The sequence below is a fragment of the Lithobates pipiens genome, unplaced genomic scaffold (genome assembly GCF_037356315.1).
Source record: "Lithobates pipiens isolate NorthernLeopardFrog02 unplaced genomic scaffold, aLitPip1_a1.2 Scaffold_10, whole genome shotgun sequence".
NCBI classification, from domain to species: Eukaryota; Metazoa; Chordata; class Amphibia; order Anura; family Ranidae; genus Lithobates; species Lithobates pipiens.
This window is the reverse complement of record NW_027507686.1, coordinates 102,687,288-102,705,806: the sequence shown is the minus strand read 5'-3', so window position 1 is coordinate 102,705,806 and position 18,519 is coordinate 102,687,288. Positions and strand designations below refer to the sequence as shown.

The window sequence follows — 18,519 nt, the reverse complement described above, 5'->3', positions numbered from 1 at the left end:
TCCCATCACTTCCTGGTGACAAGACAGACAGATACAGAGTGCATTCCTCTAGCAAGGGCATAGACAGAAATAACCTGACAATGAAAGGTTTTGGCTTCAGATACACCTTAAAATATTTATCAATCTGTATTTGCAAATATGCAGGATGGGGAAATTGAGACTCCTTGGACTTGATTATCCAAGATTGTTGGTATTTTCAGAAAGTATATGCAATTCTCTCAGACTTTGGTCTTTGTGTTTGTTTCAATACAATTTTTTGGTTGAATTGCAACTTTTTGCTCTCAGTGTTTTGTACATTATTATACTATATCCTACTAATGCCTTTTGTATTATGACAAAGAGTGTGCTTACACAAATACTGTCTATATTGTCCATTATGTTGTTTAAATGTCTTATTTTGGACATTTTGGATGTTTGTGATTTTTATAAATTAGTTGATTTCTTAATCTGCTATTTATACATTAACATTCAAAAATTACAATTACACAATTACACTGACAGTTTAAACAATTTAAAAAGCAGCAAATCTTCAATGTATTATCAAAGTCAGATACGTGCTATTTAGAGGGTGTATTTGTTTTACTGCTAGACTATTCTTGGACACTAAAAGTGCTTGCAGTTTAAGTGTATGCCATGGGTAGGGAGGACAGGGGAGAGGAATCTATTTCTGTATATGTGATATCATCGTGGATGTCACATACAGTAGCTATGAAAGATCATAAGATCTTGCAGCTGTGAAGTGAACTAGGTTACACAGACTTTCAAAAATTAGGATTACAAATGTGAGAGGGTACATAAAAGTGTTAGAAGGCTATAAAAAGACTTTGGTTCAAACTCTTATGAAGTCTGAACTCATAGGGTAGCCTGACTAGGAGGAGTTTTGTTAGACCACCCATTCACCATTTATGGGTGGTTAACTGACCACATGGTGCCCAGCTGATGGTACTTATGGAGACTAGATCACGTGTATCATTTTTGACCAGGGACAGCAGGCTGGAAGGAGGAAGCAAGAAGCTTGAAGAGGGGATTCCTGGCTAGATCTCCCAACTACATACCACTGCAATTAAGGTTTAAGAAGCTATTACCTGCTGGCCAGGGGCTGCAGGAGCCATTAAGAGCAAACCCAGAAAACTTGCAGAGTAACATAGACGTGAGGCAAGTTAAAGGGAGAAAGCAAAGATGACTGCCATTGATTCACATCTGCAGTATACCAACTCCTACAATGAAGAAATTTACATGGCACAGGAAGATGACTGGGATAGGGACCTACTCTTAGACCCTGCATGGGAAAAACAGCAAAGAAAGGTAAAATAAGACGTTCTATCCTTCTATAAATCTGTTTTAAAATATATAATATATAAGTTAAATATTCCAAAAATTACTTTGGCTGCCCAAGCCAAAACTGAGCATTTCTAAGCAAAAAAAAGTCCATTATAAGCATTGAATTAGGAGTGCAAACAGGAGCAAAAGCTTTTATATTCTAACATAGCAGTAAAGAATATTTCAGACTGACTGTTCCGTATGTTCAACAGTTGTATCAACTGGAGGCTGAATAGGTGCCTGCAATACATTCCCCCCACCCCACACATTGCAATTATCCTTAGCCTGGCTCAGGATGTTCCACTGATGCTTTTTTTGGAAGGAGTGGGCTCAGCAAGAGTGACAGATTGTTTTTCATTATCAGCCCAGCCCATTTGTTAGTTGGAGAGCTGCAAGGTGATCCTTACAAGGGAGGGGACAGAAAGTCGGGAGAAGGAAGCTCTGCATCTGTGGCTTAGTGAGCAGCTGGCCCCTTGTAATAACTCTGGGAGGGATAATGCCTTATAGGCTGGAGACATTATCAGCAGAAGTGTCATCACGATGTGAAATGTATGAGAAGGGTGATCAGGTGGCATAGCAGAGACTTTATGGTTGGGTTATGACTTCAACATACAGATATAGAGGCAAGGATCGTTATCAAATCCCTGGTGACATCAGCAAGGACACTTTATCTGCATGTGTCATAAATGTTTGGGATGGTACAAAAGAGAGACTTTTATTTCAAATACATTTGAAATAAAAGTCTATCTTTTATGTCTTCCAGATTTTCACAGGCCTGTTCAATAAAAACAATTTGTACAGAAGTCAGTAATTTGTTTGTACTTTCTGGGCTTTTAGGACAAATTACCTATTGTTGAAGGACATGTTAAAGTAGCACTGTAGCTTATAGTAGATATCACATATGTGCTGTGCTGTAAAATTAAAAAATACCAATTTCAGTTCATTACGGAAAATAACTAATTATTAAATATGTGCTTACTGATTTTTTTTTAATTATAGCTAAAGCAACTACATTTAAGTTAATTTTGTGCAAAAGCTTCAGATAGATACAGTTAGCTGTGTTCCATAGTTTGCTAGTTATTACTTCTACATAGAATTCTAATTTTAAAAAATGTCAAAGAATTTGGATTTTCAGTATGTTCATAGAATGTTGATTTTTGTAGAAAATAATCAGATACACGTATTATATCAATCTAACCAAAACTGACATTTTAATTCACTGCAGATTAATTTTAAATAAATAATTTAAAGTTCATCTCTCAGAGACTCCTGCAGTGAGATTTCTGCAATTGTCTTTTCTAGGTTTGCATACCTACTGTATGCTTATTCTATTATGGAGAATGCAACAAGATGTTTGTTATGTATTGCTCAAAAAACACGCAAATGGTTCAAAATAAAAATATGCAGGTACTACACCCCCCACCCCCAAAAAAAAAAATTATAGCATGGTCAAATTTGCAGTAAAACATTGTTGTACTTTGCTCTGCGTATAAATATATGAGTAGTTTAAAGTATATCTATACTGATTTAAATCTTACTATATTGTCTGTGCAATGCAATAGTGGGCTGCTCCAGGACACTGCATATATCCATAGTTATCTTTCACAGTCCCTTGTGAAACCTGGGGTTTTCTTTCTTTAGTTTGGAAGCTGGCAGTAGAAGAGTGTATGTGAAAGTAGTGACTTCCCGGCTGAGGTCTGTATTTGCATTAGAGACTTTCCAAGGTGTGATGCTCCACGGTGCTCTAAAAGAAAACGAATGCTATTACTTTCAACTAGTAATTTACTGAGAGTTTAGTAGCTCTGTTTATAAGGTGAAACCACCTAAACATTCCCCAGAACACTTATGACAAAGGGCCTATCCTTAGCACTTCCATATCCAGTCAAACTCCACTCATTCTTCTTGGGTGTCGAACATGTCACATCAACTTAGGTTAGGTTCACATTTGTGCATTGCTGGAAGATGTGCAAAATCATGTGCACTCCTGCTCTGCACAAAAAATATGCATCCCTTTTTTGCAGGCACGTGGTAGCGCTAACTATTAAGGCACCCCAGCAAACCCAAACCTTGCTAATGTGAATTTTGGAATGACCTGCTGTAAATGTGACATGCAAAATCACAAGCACATTGTGGCACCAGCATATGTGTGCCTTAAAGTATATCTAAAGCCAAAACTTTTTCTTTATTGCTCCTTAAGGAACACAGGGTCAGAAGGAATTCTGAGACAACTGGTTATACTGCTGTTTACAGAAGAAATGGACAAATAAAAAAAACTGTTATTCAGCCAGGTATAATCCCTCCCACTCCCATCATTCTTCAGTTTCTCCCTAGTATCCTATAAGAATGGATGTATTTTCTTCTCAGGAAAAAAAAACAAAAAAACCTTATTTGACATTTCTCATTTTTATCAACATATTTTTTCTTCAATCGGCTGATCCTTGGTGCTGCCTTTGGCTGTACCTAAACCCCACCATGATGAAGATAGAGGGTCTTCCTGTAATATAACCTTTGGGCTCAAGGCTCTGCTTATTGTGCTCTCCAGGCACCTGTTGCCCTAGTGTAAGTAAGCCACAGGGTGCTTTACAGGTCCAGGGCTGTGATAAACCTGCTGGTGTTATCCTGTCCCGAATACTTCTGCAATGTAACATGTTTGCCTGGGTCGTGCATTGGCTTTCTCCAGAACCTACAGTAAGTTTTTGGGTCTTGTTCCACTTTTTAGAGCCTGGCATGTATTATTCACCTGCATCTTCTCCTTGTTGGTTAATGTTCTGGAGATTAGTGTTGTGACACTTTTCAATGTATTGAATATGGTCTGGGCAACATGGTTGTGATTCTTCAGTGTGTTACATTGCCGTCTGTTAGTTTTATTGCATAGCTTTCAAGGTGTTGCCCATGCCCAGACTGTTCTAACTTGTGGTTGTCTGGTACATGAGCAGTGGATTTTTTCACTGCACCCCTAAGGCCGGCCATACAGCAGTAACCACCTAAGATGGGAAACGTTAATAGGCAGTCTGACTGTACCAAGTTGATTGATCAATCAGCTGCTATAGCCGCTAGCTATAATCACTGTCTTTTCCCAGCAGGGTGCCTTCCCCTACAATTGCTGATTCCCCTGTCAACACTGTCTGTGTTGATGGGGGAATATGGCAAATTTTTTTCCTGCAAAGAAATTTGCACCATGTATGGCTAACCTTAGGCCTATGTTGCAATTATTCAGCCTGCTCTGGCTCACAGCTATCAGGCACATGCTCACTTGGCTATTATGTGTTACATCTGTGGGACATGCACCATTACACTAAATAAAACACTGCCCATTGTGAACATCTCTGTGTATAAGGACCTGGTGAACAAAAACCTGCAAAACCTTTCCAAGTCCTTGTTTTTATTGCTATCTGCCATTGCATTCATGTCCATTTCCCAGACCCTGAGGTAAGAACCAAGAATATGATTAATGCACCTGGATCGATCCAACTGATCCTTCAGTTTTAAAACAATTAGAATTCATGCCTGTTTCCCTACACTACTCTGTTGATGGGTTTTTGGATATTGTATGTCTCATATTCAGAATGAGTCTTCTGTCCATACATATGCATCACAAACCTTGGACTCCCAGACCTTCCAAACTTTCAAGCAAATCCTTCTCACAATGAGGGGATACTCCCAAGTCTAATAAGTGGAGGAACATCTATTAGCCTTTGTGACCATCTGACATGAAAGCATCCCCAATGCATGGGTGAAGAAGGTGGTGTCCAGGAGCTACAAGATAGAATTTAATTCTCTGCCACACTTCATATTGTTTGACTTGCCAATCTCTCTGCAAAGACTAATAGACCTCCATGCTGCTCTGGCACCACTGTGTCCGTCAAGTAGTCATTGCCATTTTTCTAGAAAAGAAAAGGTTTTAAAGTTTCTATGCCAACCTGTTCTTTCATAGTCAAAGGAGTATATTCCCCATTCTGGTTCCAAAGGTTCACACAAGACCATATATTATGCATAGACTCCATAAGGCTAGTCATTGCTTCCTTCCATCCATTTTTGGCCTCTGTGGTCATCAAGGATGCCTACATGCATGTCCTCATCTGTGGACACACAACACTACTAGTTTCTTGCCCTTCCCTTTGGTTTGTCCATTGCATCTTGAATTTTTACTATGGTGCTAGCCCCTGTGCTTGCCCTGCTGCACTCATAGGGCATTCATGTAATTCAAAATCTGTCCAAAAGACCGTTCAGCCACTAAAAAAGTTTGGTTGGATCCTGAATCTGCAGAAATCAGTGCTGGAACTAACTCAGATCTTAGATTATCTAGGAATCTTTCTAGATAAGGCTCAAGGTTTTTCTGCATAACAAACTCATGACTGTCTTTCCCAATGTTTGACTCTGCAGCCCAGGAATCATTGATCTCTCTGCTTTTGCATAAGAGTTCTGAGCTTAATGGTGGCCTTCTTTGTGGCAGCCTTTGAACAGTGTATTGCTTGTAAAGTTTTACCTGTACTCCATGGGATCTTAACCTGGCTCTATCAGTAAAAACTTTTGAACCTATTAGAAATATTTCTCTTCAAATATTTTATTGAGAATAATACAGTACAAGTAATCAGACAAAATTTTTATAAGAATACAAGAGGTACAAGTATGGAAAACAAGGCTTCTCAATAGCTATACTTTCATTAAATATATAACTCAAATTGAATTCAAGAGATATTTCAGAGTTAGATAAAGACACAACTAAAAAGAAAATAAAAGACCTAAACTATGTAATGCAAATTCAAAACTCAAAATTCTAAAATTGAAAGAATAGTTATCAGTGGGATAGTAAGGGGAAGTATATTTTTAGTCCAGGGCCAAGATCCAACCATGTGGCTTGATTTACCTGAAAGGAGAGGCAATAAACATATCATAGGTATATAGTTGAGTAATGCGTGAATGGCCTGTTGTCTTAAGTTGTAATATATAGGGGAACCGATAGGCAATAAAAAATAGGCGTAAATTTAGACAACTAAAATAAAAAGGGGGAGGGGTGGGGAAAGGAGGGTTGGTATAAAAGTTGTAGGAAGGAGGGTTTCTCCAGAGGGGGACTGTAGTTCACCAAATCTAATATGGTGCATGAGTTGTGGTATGTGGGATGGAATGTGTCATCAGGATAATAGAAGTGAATAATCAAGGCCAGGTGGTAGGTGGTGTTTGATCCATGGGAGCCATAATAGTTCAAACTTGGATAATTTGTCTAGTAATATAGCCTCTGTTTTGGTGTGAATCATTACCTGTGTTTGTCGATGTTTAACTTATACTGTGCATAATGTGGTTGATTTTCAGGCTTTTGCAATGGCTTGCTTTGCTGCTGTGGTTACTAAGAGTAGGAGTTTGAATTGGCGCTTGGGTCAGGCAATAAAGTGGCTTGGAAGTTGGAACATAGTAGAGAGAATGTTAAATATTTCTGACCAAAAGGCACGGACTGTGGGGCAATCCCACCAGATATGTAGATGCGTACCCAGGTTGGTACAGCCTTTGAAGCAGTTAGGAGGGTATTGGGGAAGGAATTTTTATATCGCAGCAAGGACTAGGTACCATCTGGTAAGTACCTTGTAGTTAGTCTCTAAGGCTGCTATGTTTGGTGTGGCTAATTTCGTAGCCTGCCAGATTTGACTCCAATTTAGTGTATCTGGTTGGAGGTTTAGATCAGTTTCCCATCTGGTAGTGTAAAATGGGGGTTGAAGAGGTTGTGTGTGATAGTAGTTGGGCATACAGATCCAAGATGAGTCCACACCTGTGAGGGTCGGATTTGCAAGATAGCTCAAAGGTTGTGAAACTTGGGGTAGGTGAATCTGGGGGAACATTTTGGGCTAAAAACATGTTTTATTTGTAGATATAGAAAAGTTTCTTTATGCAGTAGATCATGTGTTTCACGAAGAGTAGGGAAAGGTGTGATAGTAGCGGATATGTAAAAATGATGTGCACGCATTAGTTCTGCATGTGACCATGTGGTGAAGGAGGATTGAGATGTCCAAGCTGGGTAGAAGGAAGGGTTGTTAAGGAAGGAGAGGAGGGGATTTTGTTGAGATTGTAGACCAAAACGAGTTCCTAGTCTGTCCTAAATTGAGAGGCTATGTTTTGTGATGGGGTTCATAATTTTTCGGTGTTGTGCTGGTGAAAGCCATAGAAGATTTGCTGTGGAGAGAGGGTCACAGTCAACTGATTCGATCGCCACCCAAAGTGAAATTTATTTAGTGGCATGGTATTTGGGTAGTTGTGCTTGTTGAGCAGCATAATAATATTTGGAGAAGTTGGGAACGCTTAACCCACAGCGGATGCGGGGTACATACAGAGTAGGTTGTGGAAACTGTGGTTTAAGTTTTCCCCAAATTAATTGGGAAGTTATTTGCTGTAAAGTTTGTAGGAAATATATGACCCGTATCGGGAGTACTCTAAAAAGATCTTAGGTAATATAGACATCTTGATTACTGTGATTCTACCCATCCATGATGATTTTAGGGAAGACCAGTTCTTCATTAGAGTGGTGAGTCGAAATAGCATAGGTGGGTAATTTGCTGAATATAGATTTGCTGGATTCTTTGTAAATGTGATTCCCAAATATGTAATTTGTGTTGTGGACCAAGTAAATGGGAAGGATTCCTGTAATTGTGTCTGTAAATCAGGCAGTATTGAAATGTTTAAGGCTTTCGATTTATGAGGATTTGTTTTGAGAATGGATATTAATCCAAATTTGATTAGGGTGTCAATGAGGGTTGGAGCAGATATTAGGGGTGAAGTGAGGAATATGAGGATATCGTCTGCAAACATGCATAATTTATAGTTACATAGTTAGTAAGGTTGAATAAAGACACCAGTCCAACATGAGTGAGTGTCTACAATTGTCCCTATCCCTGTACATTGCACACTCACATTGGTCCCTACCCTCAAGGAGCCCACAATCCAAGGTCCCCATATACTAGGGCCAAATTTTGGACAGAAGCTAATTAACCTACCTGCATGTCTTTGGAGTGTGGGAGGAAACTGGAGTACCCAGAGGAAACCCACACAGGCACAGGGAGAACAAGCAAAAAGAACAGGGGAAAGAGGGCATCCCTGCCTGGTTGCTTGTTCAATGATGAAGGGGTCGGAACGGTATCCAAAGTAGGAAACATATGTTTTGGGTTTTGATACAAGGAAGAGATCCAACGTAGGAAATGTGTTACAAAACCCCACCAGCCTAAGATTGAGTTGAGGTAAGGCCAAGAAAGGGAATTAAATGCCTTTCATATGTCAATGGAGAGGAAGCAGGCAGAGATGCGGCGAGTTCGTGGTGTATGGGCTAAGAGGGTAGCATGACGGATGTTGTCACCCGCCGGTCTGGAAGGAATAAACCCAGTCTGATCTTTATGTATCAGAGATCCTATAATTGGGTTTAGTCGGTTAGAAAGAATTTTAGCTAATACAGTATCTTGATGTCTAAATTGAGTATATAAATTGGTCTGTAGTTGGACCAGGATGAGTCATCAGTATTAGGTTTAGGAATCATGGCGATAGATGCTAAGAGGGATTCAGTATGAAAGGAATGGTTTGAGAGGAGGGAGTTTAAGGCTTCAACCATTAGGGGGGCAGTAGGGTAGCAAAGTGTTTATAGTAGGTTGCTGAAAAGTCATCAGGGCCCGGGTGTTTGTGTGGTTTTAATGATTTTATAGCTGTGCAGACTGAATCTGAGATGGGTTTCTTTTTTAACAACAGAGAGGGAGGGGCGTTGAATAGAGGATAGAAGGGTATCAAAGTGTGTTTGGTCAAATTTATGAGTATCCAGATATAGGTCAGCAAGTCCTCTGCGGAACACATGGTGAATTTTTTTTGGACTACTGGAATAGGTGTCTTTGGTAAGTTGAAGTCGAATTGGTTTGGAGGTATAGTCTACTTTACGTAGGGTTAAGGCTAATAATGTGTTAAACTTTTTTGCTTTCATATAGAAAGTGTGTGAGGATTTTCTGAGAATTTTTTCAGCGGAGTCCGTCAAAAATAAATTAAGTTCTAATCGTGCTTTATCATAGATTTGTTTGATGGAGAGGGTATATTTTGAAAATTCTCTGAAGCGGTGTAGAAAGCTTTGTCTAGTTGCTTATGAAGTTGTCTCTTTAGTTTATGTTGGTATGATGCTTGGCTCATGCAAACCCCTCTGATAGATGCTTTGAGGGCTTCCCATAGTATCAGGGGATCTGTATCCGTGGGTCTGTTGTTTGTAAGATAGTCCTGTATAGCGTTTTCTATATCTTTTCTATATTTTGGATTGGTGAATAGGCTGTCACTGATATACCAGGTACAGAAATTAGGTCTTGGGACCAGTGAGGAGAAAGTCATCATGACAGCATTATGGTCTGAACATGAACATGGTATGATTAAAGAATCAAGTATAAGGGTGAGGTAACAGTGCTTAAAGGGAGGTGGTCTATCCGAAAGAACTGTTTGTGGGGATGAGAGTGATGCGTGTATTGTTTCCTTGTAGGATTTTGTTCACACCATGAATCGAGGAGGGAGTGTTGGTTGAGGAGTTGTTGGTAGGAGAGACGCTGGACATTTATGAGGGTCTGGGATTTATCCAAGATCAGATATATTACTTGATTAGAGTCACCACAGATCATGAGGGTACCATGTTTATGAGATTCCACTACAGAGAACAAGTGGGAAAGGAATGATAGTGGATTTTTATTGGGGGCATAGTATGAAACAATAGTAAGCGAGGAAAGAGGATTGTGGGTAGTAACAGGTAGGAATTGGAGAGTGGAAGTAGTATCTGATAATAGAATCAGAGAAGCTCTGGTTGAAAAAAAAGAAAAAAAAGAAGGGTGGCTCCTATGTGGAGTGGGTATCCAGGGGGTGGCGAAAAATCACCAGCCAATGTATACTTTAGGTCCAAAGAGTATCCGATCAATTATTTCGGGTACTTGGGGATCAAATGGGAGGCGCAGTGGGCTGTCTCTGGGACTACAACCGCTATTTCTAAATCTATGTAAACGTTATAACAAACAAGTCACTGGTATTACAACAGCCAGTAAAAGAAAAACTGGCAAGGTTTTAGATAAGGGGACGAACAAGGTGTCACTAAATTAGGGTGGCTGATGTCGTTGCCAAGGATCGCTTAGAGTGTAAGGGGAAAAAGGAGGTGCAAACAAGCTCACTGCAGGAGGTTGGATGTCAACACTTACCCACAAGGTTGCCTTTTTTTATTCAATCACCCTTGCTAGGGGAGTTTCTAAGTCTATTGTGGAGATCCATTTTTTGTTTTACATAAAGATAAAGTTGTTCTGAGGCCTGTGGCTGCTTTTTTTTCCTATGGTGGTTTTCTCCTTTTATCTTAAAGCGGAGTTCCACCCAAAAATGGGACTTCCGCTTTAAGCACTCCTCGCCCCCTTACATGCCACATTTGGCATGTAATTTTTTTGGGGGGATGGAGTGGGGGCTTCGTTAGGAGGGGAACTTCCTGTCCCACTTCCTCCTTCTGCCCAGGGACCGCCAAGGCGACTCCTCTTTTCGCCTTAGGCGGCCCCTCTCTCTAGGTGATATCCTGGGACACGTGACAGGTCCCAGGAGATCGCCTGTCCACTCCGGGAGCGCAGTTAGGCTCACGCATGCGCCGTGCGTGCCCGGCCGTGAAGCCGAAAGCTGTCACGGCCAGATGCCCAGAGTGGCAATGGAGGCACCGACGGAGAGGAGGGGGAGAGTAGCAACGCTCCATTCGGCCGCATCACGGAACAGGTAAGTGTCTGTTTATTAAAAGTCAGCAACTACACTTTTTATAGCTACTGACTTTTAATAAACATAAAATGCCTAGAACTCCGCTTCAACCAGGACATTATACTTCAATCTCTCCATCCTGCTCCAGTTAATTCCAAGGAATTTTTCTTCCATTGTTTGGATGTGATACAAGCTGTTTGTCTATCAGCCACATTTTCCTCAAGCTGAGTGACTCAATCAATATCATTCCTAGGGGTCCCAATAAGTAACAGACTGCCTCTTCTCTTCTGACACTATTTCTAGATGGCTTGGGTAGCTCACCATTCAAGCCTATAGGCTTAAAGACAAGGTTTCACTATTTTGTAGCAAGGTACACTCCCCTAGGTACCTGATGGGCTTTTCAGCATCAGGTCTCTCTTCCCCAGATTTATAAGGTTGTAACCATCTGATACTAGTTTTGGATGTAGGGTCCTTCATTTGGCTTTTTGAGCTGCAGCTAGCCCCCAGCTTACCTTTTAGTTTATGGGCCTGTTCTTAGAATTTCTTCTGACCCTTAGTGAATGAGAACCAAAACAGATGTTTCGACCTACTGTAAAATCCTTTTCTTGGAGTTCATTAGGGGCATAGGTACCATCCTTTGTCTTTTGAATACTCCTACTACTGCTTTTGCACAAAACGGTAGCATAAAGAGAGTGGTTGGAATTCTCTTGTAGGCAGCAGTATGCCCAAGTTGTCTCAGAATTCCTTCTGACCCTATATTCTTTAATGAACTCCAAGAAAAAGATTTTACGGTAAGTCAAAAATCCATTTTTTTTGTAGTTGTGGATAGTATAAGTAAGGGTTAAAACCCATGTCAGTTTTGTTGCTGTCTGCATCTCATTGGGGAAATTTCACTTTATCTCCTTTCCTGTAAACACAACAGGAAGTGAAAAAAAATCTCTAAAGTGGAGGAAATTTTCTTTTAGACAGTTGTCACCACAGTAAGTTTCCCCATTTGGAGACTTCCCCTTTATTACTGTTCTGCTGTCTGCTAACAACCGTGGATTTTCCCACAATTTTAGTTCTAGTAGCAACTGTTACTAGAGAGAGTTGAAACTTACCAGCAGGACACAGACAGCATTAAAACCTAACAGAGTTTCTAACCCATTCCTATCCAAAAAAAAAAGATTTTGGCTTTAGATAGTTTTGGGTATGTTTATAAAGCAGTGAATCTGACATACACCAAACATTTAATCCAGATGAATCTTCCTGATGCATATATTTTAATTGACAGTGATTGATTTTCCACCAGTAATTGTCTTGTGAAAGTCACATTTACCATTTTATAAATATGATCCTAAATGTCTCCCTATTACTATAACCTTATACTGTCCCATCTTTTCCTGTCCTGATAGGAAATGAGGATAAATCTCTCAATTGGGGACATTCATTACTATAAAAATAGCTCACACCAGCTCTAACCTTTCCCTGCCCAGTCCAAAACAAAACATTTTGGCTGGATTGCACGAATACCTGACTAATGCTCTGGTAAATGTAAATGATCTTGAATAAATTCTAAAAATCTGTAGTAATAATAATAATATCCTATTTTTTATCTGGCTTTTTATGTAATGTGCATTAAACCTTTAAGTTGATACTTATATTTGTAAAGTGTATGGATTCATAAATGTTTTCCACTCTTTAGGGTTAAATTACCAATAGGAAAAAGGCTGTTTATTTTACAAGAGAATTTTCCCCCTGGGTTCGGTAAATACAGTGAGGATTCAATTTGCAAAAAATGGAAGGAAAAAAATGCAAATTTCCTTGCAAAATGAAAATTCTTGCAAACCAAACAATTTGCCATTAGTAAACTAACCCATAAAACTTTATTCTTCTCGATATACCTGAATGTAACCCAGAGGAAAACAATATAAATGATCAAAAGCAAAAACCTAAGCGAATGGAATTCAATACAGAATTACATGTACAGATGGGCGAGTCCTATGGCACATCCCTATAGAATGAGTATATACCGTATTTGCATGTAGTAGTTCCCACCTTATCTCAAGTGAACAATAGAAATTGGGTGACATTTATTGCTTTTGTTAATCTAAATTCACTAAACAACTTAAAGGTGATTTCTGATAGATTGCTATAGAAATCAGAACCATATTGCTCTTTGGGGCTAATGACTAATGTCGACCATAGACGGTTCGAATCTTGGCCCGTCCAGCAGGGACTGGCCGAGATTCGAACCATGTATGGGCAGGCTCATTGTACCTAAGTTGATTCATTGTACAACCGGCCTGCTGTATTTTTCATGCAATTATTGCCGGTGGCTATAGCCGCTAATAATAACCACTGTGTGTTCTCCTGAGACTGCTCCTTACCCCCCTTCTCCAATCTATTTGCCTGACAGCAACCATTTAGATAATCACTGATTTTCATCCAGCCCAAGCAACAGGATCCTTAAGATGATTATTGGGTACTACTCAGCAATATTGAATAGGGTTACATACACAGGATGCCATGTATGATATCTGCCAAATGTTTTGTTATCATGTCCAGCCAGTCTTTGTGATCCAAAGCCCATGCTCCACTGTTTATCTAAGCAGGTGACAATACTATTTTCTTGGATATCTTTTCATCTTCCCGTGTCTCCTCTTTGCTACTACCCTCCTCACTGAACAATGATTTAGCATTATCACCCATACCCAGTGTCTAGGCAAGTGACCCAGGAAATAGTGGAACTATATTCTTATTTGAGGCAGGAATGTGTAAAATCCTAACCCCTTTGCATTGGTGCCTCCCAGCCCTTAAAGGGGTTTCAGATGCCGGGAGGCGGGGTTTATGATCATATGACCACCGTGACAGGCAGTTACATGATTGGAAAGCTGCTTGCAATCATTAAGCAAATATGCAACCGCTCGGCACCAAGTCCCACTCGCCGAGAGGCCACATATTTGTTTACTGTCGGTGTGAAGGGGTTAAGATTCAATAAACAGAATTACATATCTTTTGTCAAGTAAAACACCAGCTCTTTCTCTGATTCAAACATGTGCTTCTTTCACTCTTCTGACTCAGTAGATCTGAGCTCAGCGTTTGAGAGGTTGATTCTGTGATGATAGGGGTGAACAGTAGGAGATAGGAAACTCTTAGCAACATAGTAGTAACAAGGCAGTCTGGGATGATGAAATCTCTGGGGATTTTCAGTCAGGCTCTGGGGGGTAATTAAATGGCCTACACCTATAGCAATTGTTTTATTCAACTTTTGTCAATGCTGCACAGTTTTTTATCTACAGGTGCCCCTTACCTGTCTAGGCAGTTTTTTTTAAAGGTGAAATATGTCTTTACAGGACTTTACATTGTCATAAAAATTACCACAAATTCACCTTCAGAAATATTAAGTGTTGACAATCTACAGATAGATACTTCTAGATGATTCAGAGAAAAGAAATGTACTCTATCATATATTCACTGTTTACTGATAGGATGAGGTTCACCAGGGGCAGCTGCTATCCTCATAAATCATCAACAAGGTCTGTGCAGCAATCTATGTCTAGAGAAAAAACAAGGGAGGCCTATTTTAATGGGCTGCGATACCTGCGGTAAATGCAGAGAAAAGGTCCCTGAACCTTTTCTACAATCCCAGCTGCTCAGAAACTGCATAGCACTATGCATTTCAGTAAAAATGTGTGGAAAAATCTCAAACTGACAACACTAGGTGGTGATGGTTAACATCTACTTTAATTTATGCAGGTGAAAGAAGGTTCCAGCACATGAACCCTAACTATGACATTGTTTCTCATTTTACTACTGTGAGTGTTTGTGCATAATAAACAGGTTGTATTTCAAAACAAACATATCAGTGTTATGCATGGATAGTATGCTAAATCACCCGTTGAAATAAACATATCATGCTCTATAAAACTCTCCATTTATATCCGAGTTCTGAATGGTGAAGAGGGATAACTAAGTGAAAAAAGCGCTTAATTACACAGTCTAGAAAATCGATCAGAGAGAATCACTAAATAAATGAGAATTGCTGGCACTCAACACTACTGACTTCATGTAGAAAGCAGAGCTTCTGAACGTTAATCAGTATACTACTATTGTTAGGTCTATTGTTAGGAGCTGACCACTAACACAACTATCATTAGCCTGAGGTATTCCCATATCCTTTAATTGACACAAGCATGTGAAATATAGCTTGTCATTCTGTCCTGTTAAGATCCATTGGAAGGGGTGTGAAAGGTCACATAGCTGAGGTGTGAAAACTTGTCACAGATGTAATCATGGCACCGATTTTGTATCCCAAATATTTGCCAGGTAGATATAGTTATCTCAGTAACAAACAAATGGCCCCTGCCCCTACCTATAGCTGGCCTTCACAGCAAGGAGCACATGAAGGGCAATGCATGCAAAACAAAACCAAAGAAAATTCCCAGCTCAACTCGCCAACCAGTCTGGTTATCAACCGAATTAACCTGCCTAACAGTTTGCATTAAAAATAGGGGTTAATTAGCACAAATTTGCTAATTAATGTGTAAGCTGCAGAGCCGTTCCAAGGCACCCCAATATTTCTGCAGTCTGGCTTTAGAAGGTGGAACATATTAATTTAAAAGATTTTGTTGCTTGTTTATTCTGCATGCTTTCTTTTTAATTAAGCACAGGAAACCCTCCCTGTAAATGCTTTATAGTTTTGCTATTGGTGTAAAAAATAATATTGAATCTTTCATACATAAATAAAAATGGTGAACAGTGGATAAACCAAAATTTACTTAAAGTGACACTGATGCTGGCTGCTCAAAATTAACCTACAGTAGCCTGCAAAAGAAGGAGATAAATACATACTGTTCTATCCCCACTACACGTTACTCTGTGTCTAGCGCGACATGCAACTAAACCCTCCTATTCTGCAATAAGCCAGACTGAAGCTTTATTAACAAAACAGGATGGGTGAAACTAATAAGAAAAAACAAATACAGATGCAAATAAGAAATATATGAAATATACAGAAATACAATGAACAAGCTTGGCTGTTGATGGCGATAAGTAATTCCCACCAGCGATTCTGTGTGGGGGATGCATGCGGATGCAAGTTTTAGTCCAACAAGTACTGGTTCCTTCTTTCAGTGTCCAAGATAGAGTCTGAACTCCCATGATCCATTTGCTTCCTTTCCTTGGACTGAAGAATGATGGTAAGTTTTTATCAAGGTGAACAGTTTTCTAATTTCTGCAAAACTGTAAATTTACCACCAGGCTTGTCTTGTGGTCAAATCTGATATTGCAGGCAAACAACTAATAGATATCCTGCTGGAGGCAGAACACTTACCTTTCCAGCATCTTAAAACTTTACTGTGCTGCATATCTTCGGACACTATCTTCCTCCCACTTGCTGTGGTTCCTCCGATCGGCCTCTATGTCACACTAGCGATGTAGGGGCCAGGCAAACTACAGTCTGTGGCATGGGGGACAAGGTATCTGACACATCCAGGAGTATCAAATACAAACATATGATAAGGTAACAGCAGGATAAGAAAAATACAGATGGGTGATTGCTGCTTAACAGAACCCTATCTCTACTCTACCTCATGAAGTTGGCCCCCAGCTTGTTAGTAAAGCATTGGTTGAGGAAATTTATCTAACTGATGGACATAGAGCTCTTCCTGAAACTCAGTCATGTTTTTTGGCTTGTAGCTTTCCCAGTCCTCCAAATAGCTAACTTTGCCCTCAAAGATTTTGGGTTTGATTAACTTAAAGTGATATAAACCCCCCCCCCCCCCCCCATCTGGTGATATGACCAGTAACACACTTCCTGTCTTAGGCTCCATGCACGCAAGCTTAAACAAACACTCCTAGCAGCTGCTTTTGAGCATTTTTTTCTGCTTCTAGAAGCAAATAATGTTATTCTATGTGTTCATGCACACTATTTTACTCTAGTAGTGTTTTTGACTTCTAGGAGCAGGTGTGCATGGAGCCTAAAGATGCCTCTGCTATAGATGGAGGAGCAACTGAAACTTCTTTGGACAGCAGCAGGGAAAGGACAGTGTTAGATGCACTACCAAATAGCTTTTTTCTCCCCATGGGAAAAAGGTTTTACATAAATGAATAAGAACTAGCAATTGAAAACACTCCTGTCAGTGTTAATGGTTTGCCTCAACCCTCTAACTACCACTTTTGCTGGGTAGTTTTGTTTGTTACCAGATGTAAATTGATTTGACTTTACAAATAAAGCCAAACTACAGCTAAAATTTTTACTGGATCACTTCCTGAAAATGGTGCATTCTGTACTTCTGAAGGGTTTTCTCTCTGCATTGACAAAAATGATTGACTTCTCAACCTCTCTTGCTGCATCAATTTGAACAGAGGATGTAGCTAACATCCCATTTCTGTGCCAATTACAGGATGTATTATTTTATTTCTCTTCAGCCTATCACCTTTCAGCCATTGTATGGTGTTCAATCATGTACAATATCCATTGGAAGGTTTTGTTGAGGACATTATTCTCGATGCACATTGTATGATCATGGCAAAATCCTAGATATCCTGTTTTACATTAGCCCAAAATACTACAAGAGATGAACAATAGGAATTTGAGTTGGCACCTGTACTTTCTTAAACATGGAACTAAGATCAAAATCTAGGAAGGAGATAAGGCACCCCCCTACTGGGTGATCAACATTAAAATATAATTACAGGGCTCATCAGGCAATTTTTGAACTGATTAAAAATGTCTTTATATGGCCTGTTTAGATAACTAACAAGGGGTAGACATCGCCAAAGGTGACTCCACCCCTGGAAGGCAAGTATAATTTCAAGCAAATCAATTTTTCTAGTGAAGTCACCAGTTGTGCTAGGGGGGTACTTTACTATGAGAACCCCCAATACACACACACACACACACACACACACACACACACACACCTTTATGGCTAATGTGCATACCTTCAGAATTCAAGGGAGCTACCTAAATTATGTTTGATTAGGTTATTAGAAAATGCCAATCTCAGCCTCTCATATGCTGGCATTGACTCCAGTGGCTACAGCTACATAGTTGCATTTAGTTACATAGTTTGTCTGGTTGAAAAAAGGCACAAGCCTATCTATGTTCAACCGATAAAGGGAAGCAAAATTACAATCCTATATCCACAATCCTATATCCACAGTTGATACAGAGGAAAAAAAAAAAACAGCAAAGCATAACCCAATTTGCTCTAACAGAAAAAATGCCTTCCTGATCCCCCAAGAGGAAATCCGATATTCCCTGGATCAACTTTACCTATAAATATTAGTATCTAGTTATGTACATTTAGGAAAGAATCCAAGCCTTTTTGAAGAAATCTACTGAGCTGGCCACAAACAGCTCTTAAGGGAGTCTCTTCTACATTTTCACAGCTCTTACTGTAATGAAGCCTTATCCTATTTGGAGATTAAATCTCCATTCCTCCAGACATAAAGAGTGCCCCCTTGTCCTTTGTGATGACCTTAAAGTGAATAAATCAACAC

At 39.7% G+C, this 18,519-nt stretch overlaps 1 protein-coding gene across 1 annotated transcript in view; it reads left to right on the top strand.

Annotated features, from left to right (window-relative positions):
- The first annotated feature begins 962 nt into the window (after nucleotides 1-962).
- Nucleotides 963-18,519, top strand: part of ACTN3 (actinin alpha 3) — a 110,231-nt gene continuing 92,674 nt past the window's right edge. The window contains exon 1 of the mRNA XM_077457015.1: nucleotides 963-1,305. Coding sequence (XP_077313141.1) covers nucleotides 1,180-1,305 — 126 coding nt within the window. The 5' untranslated portion in view covers nucleotides 963-1,179. The remainder of the gene's footprint in view (nucleotides 1,306-18,519) is intronic.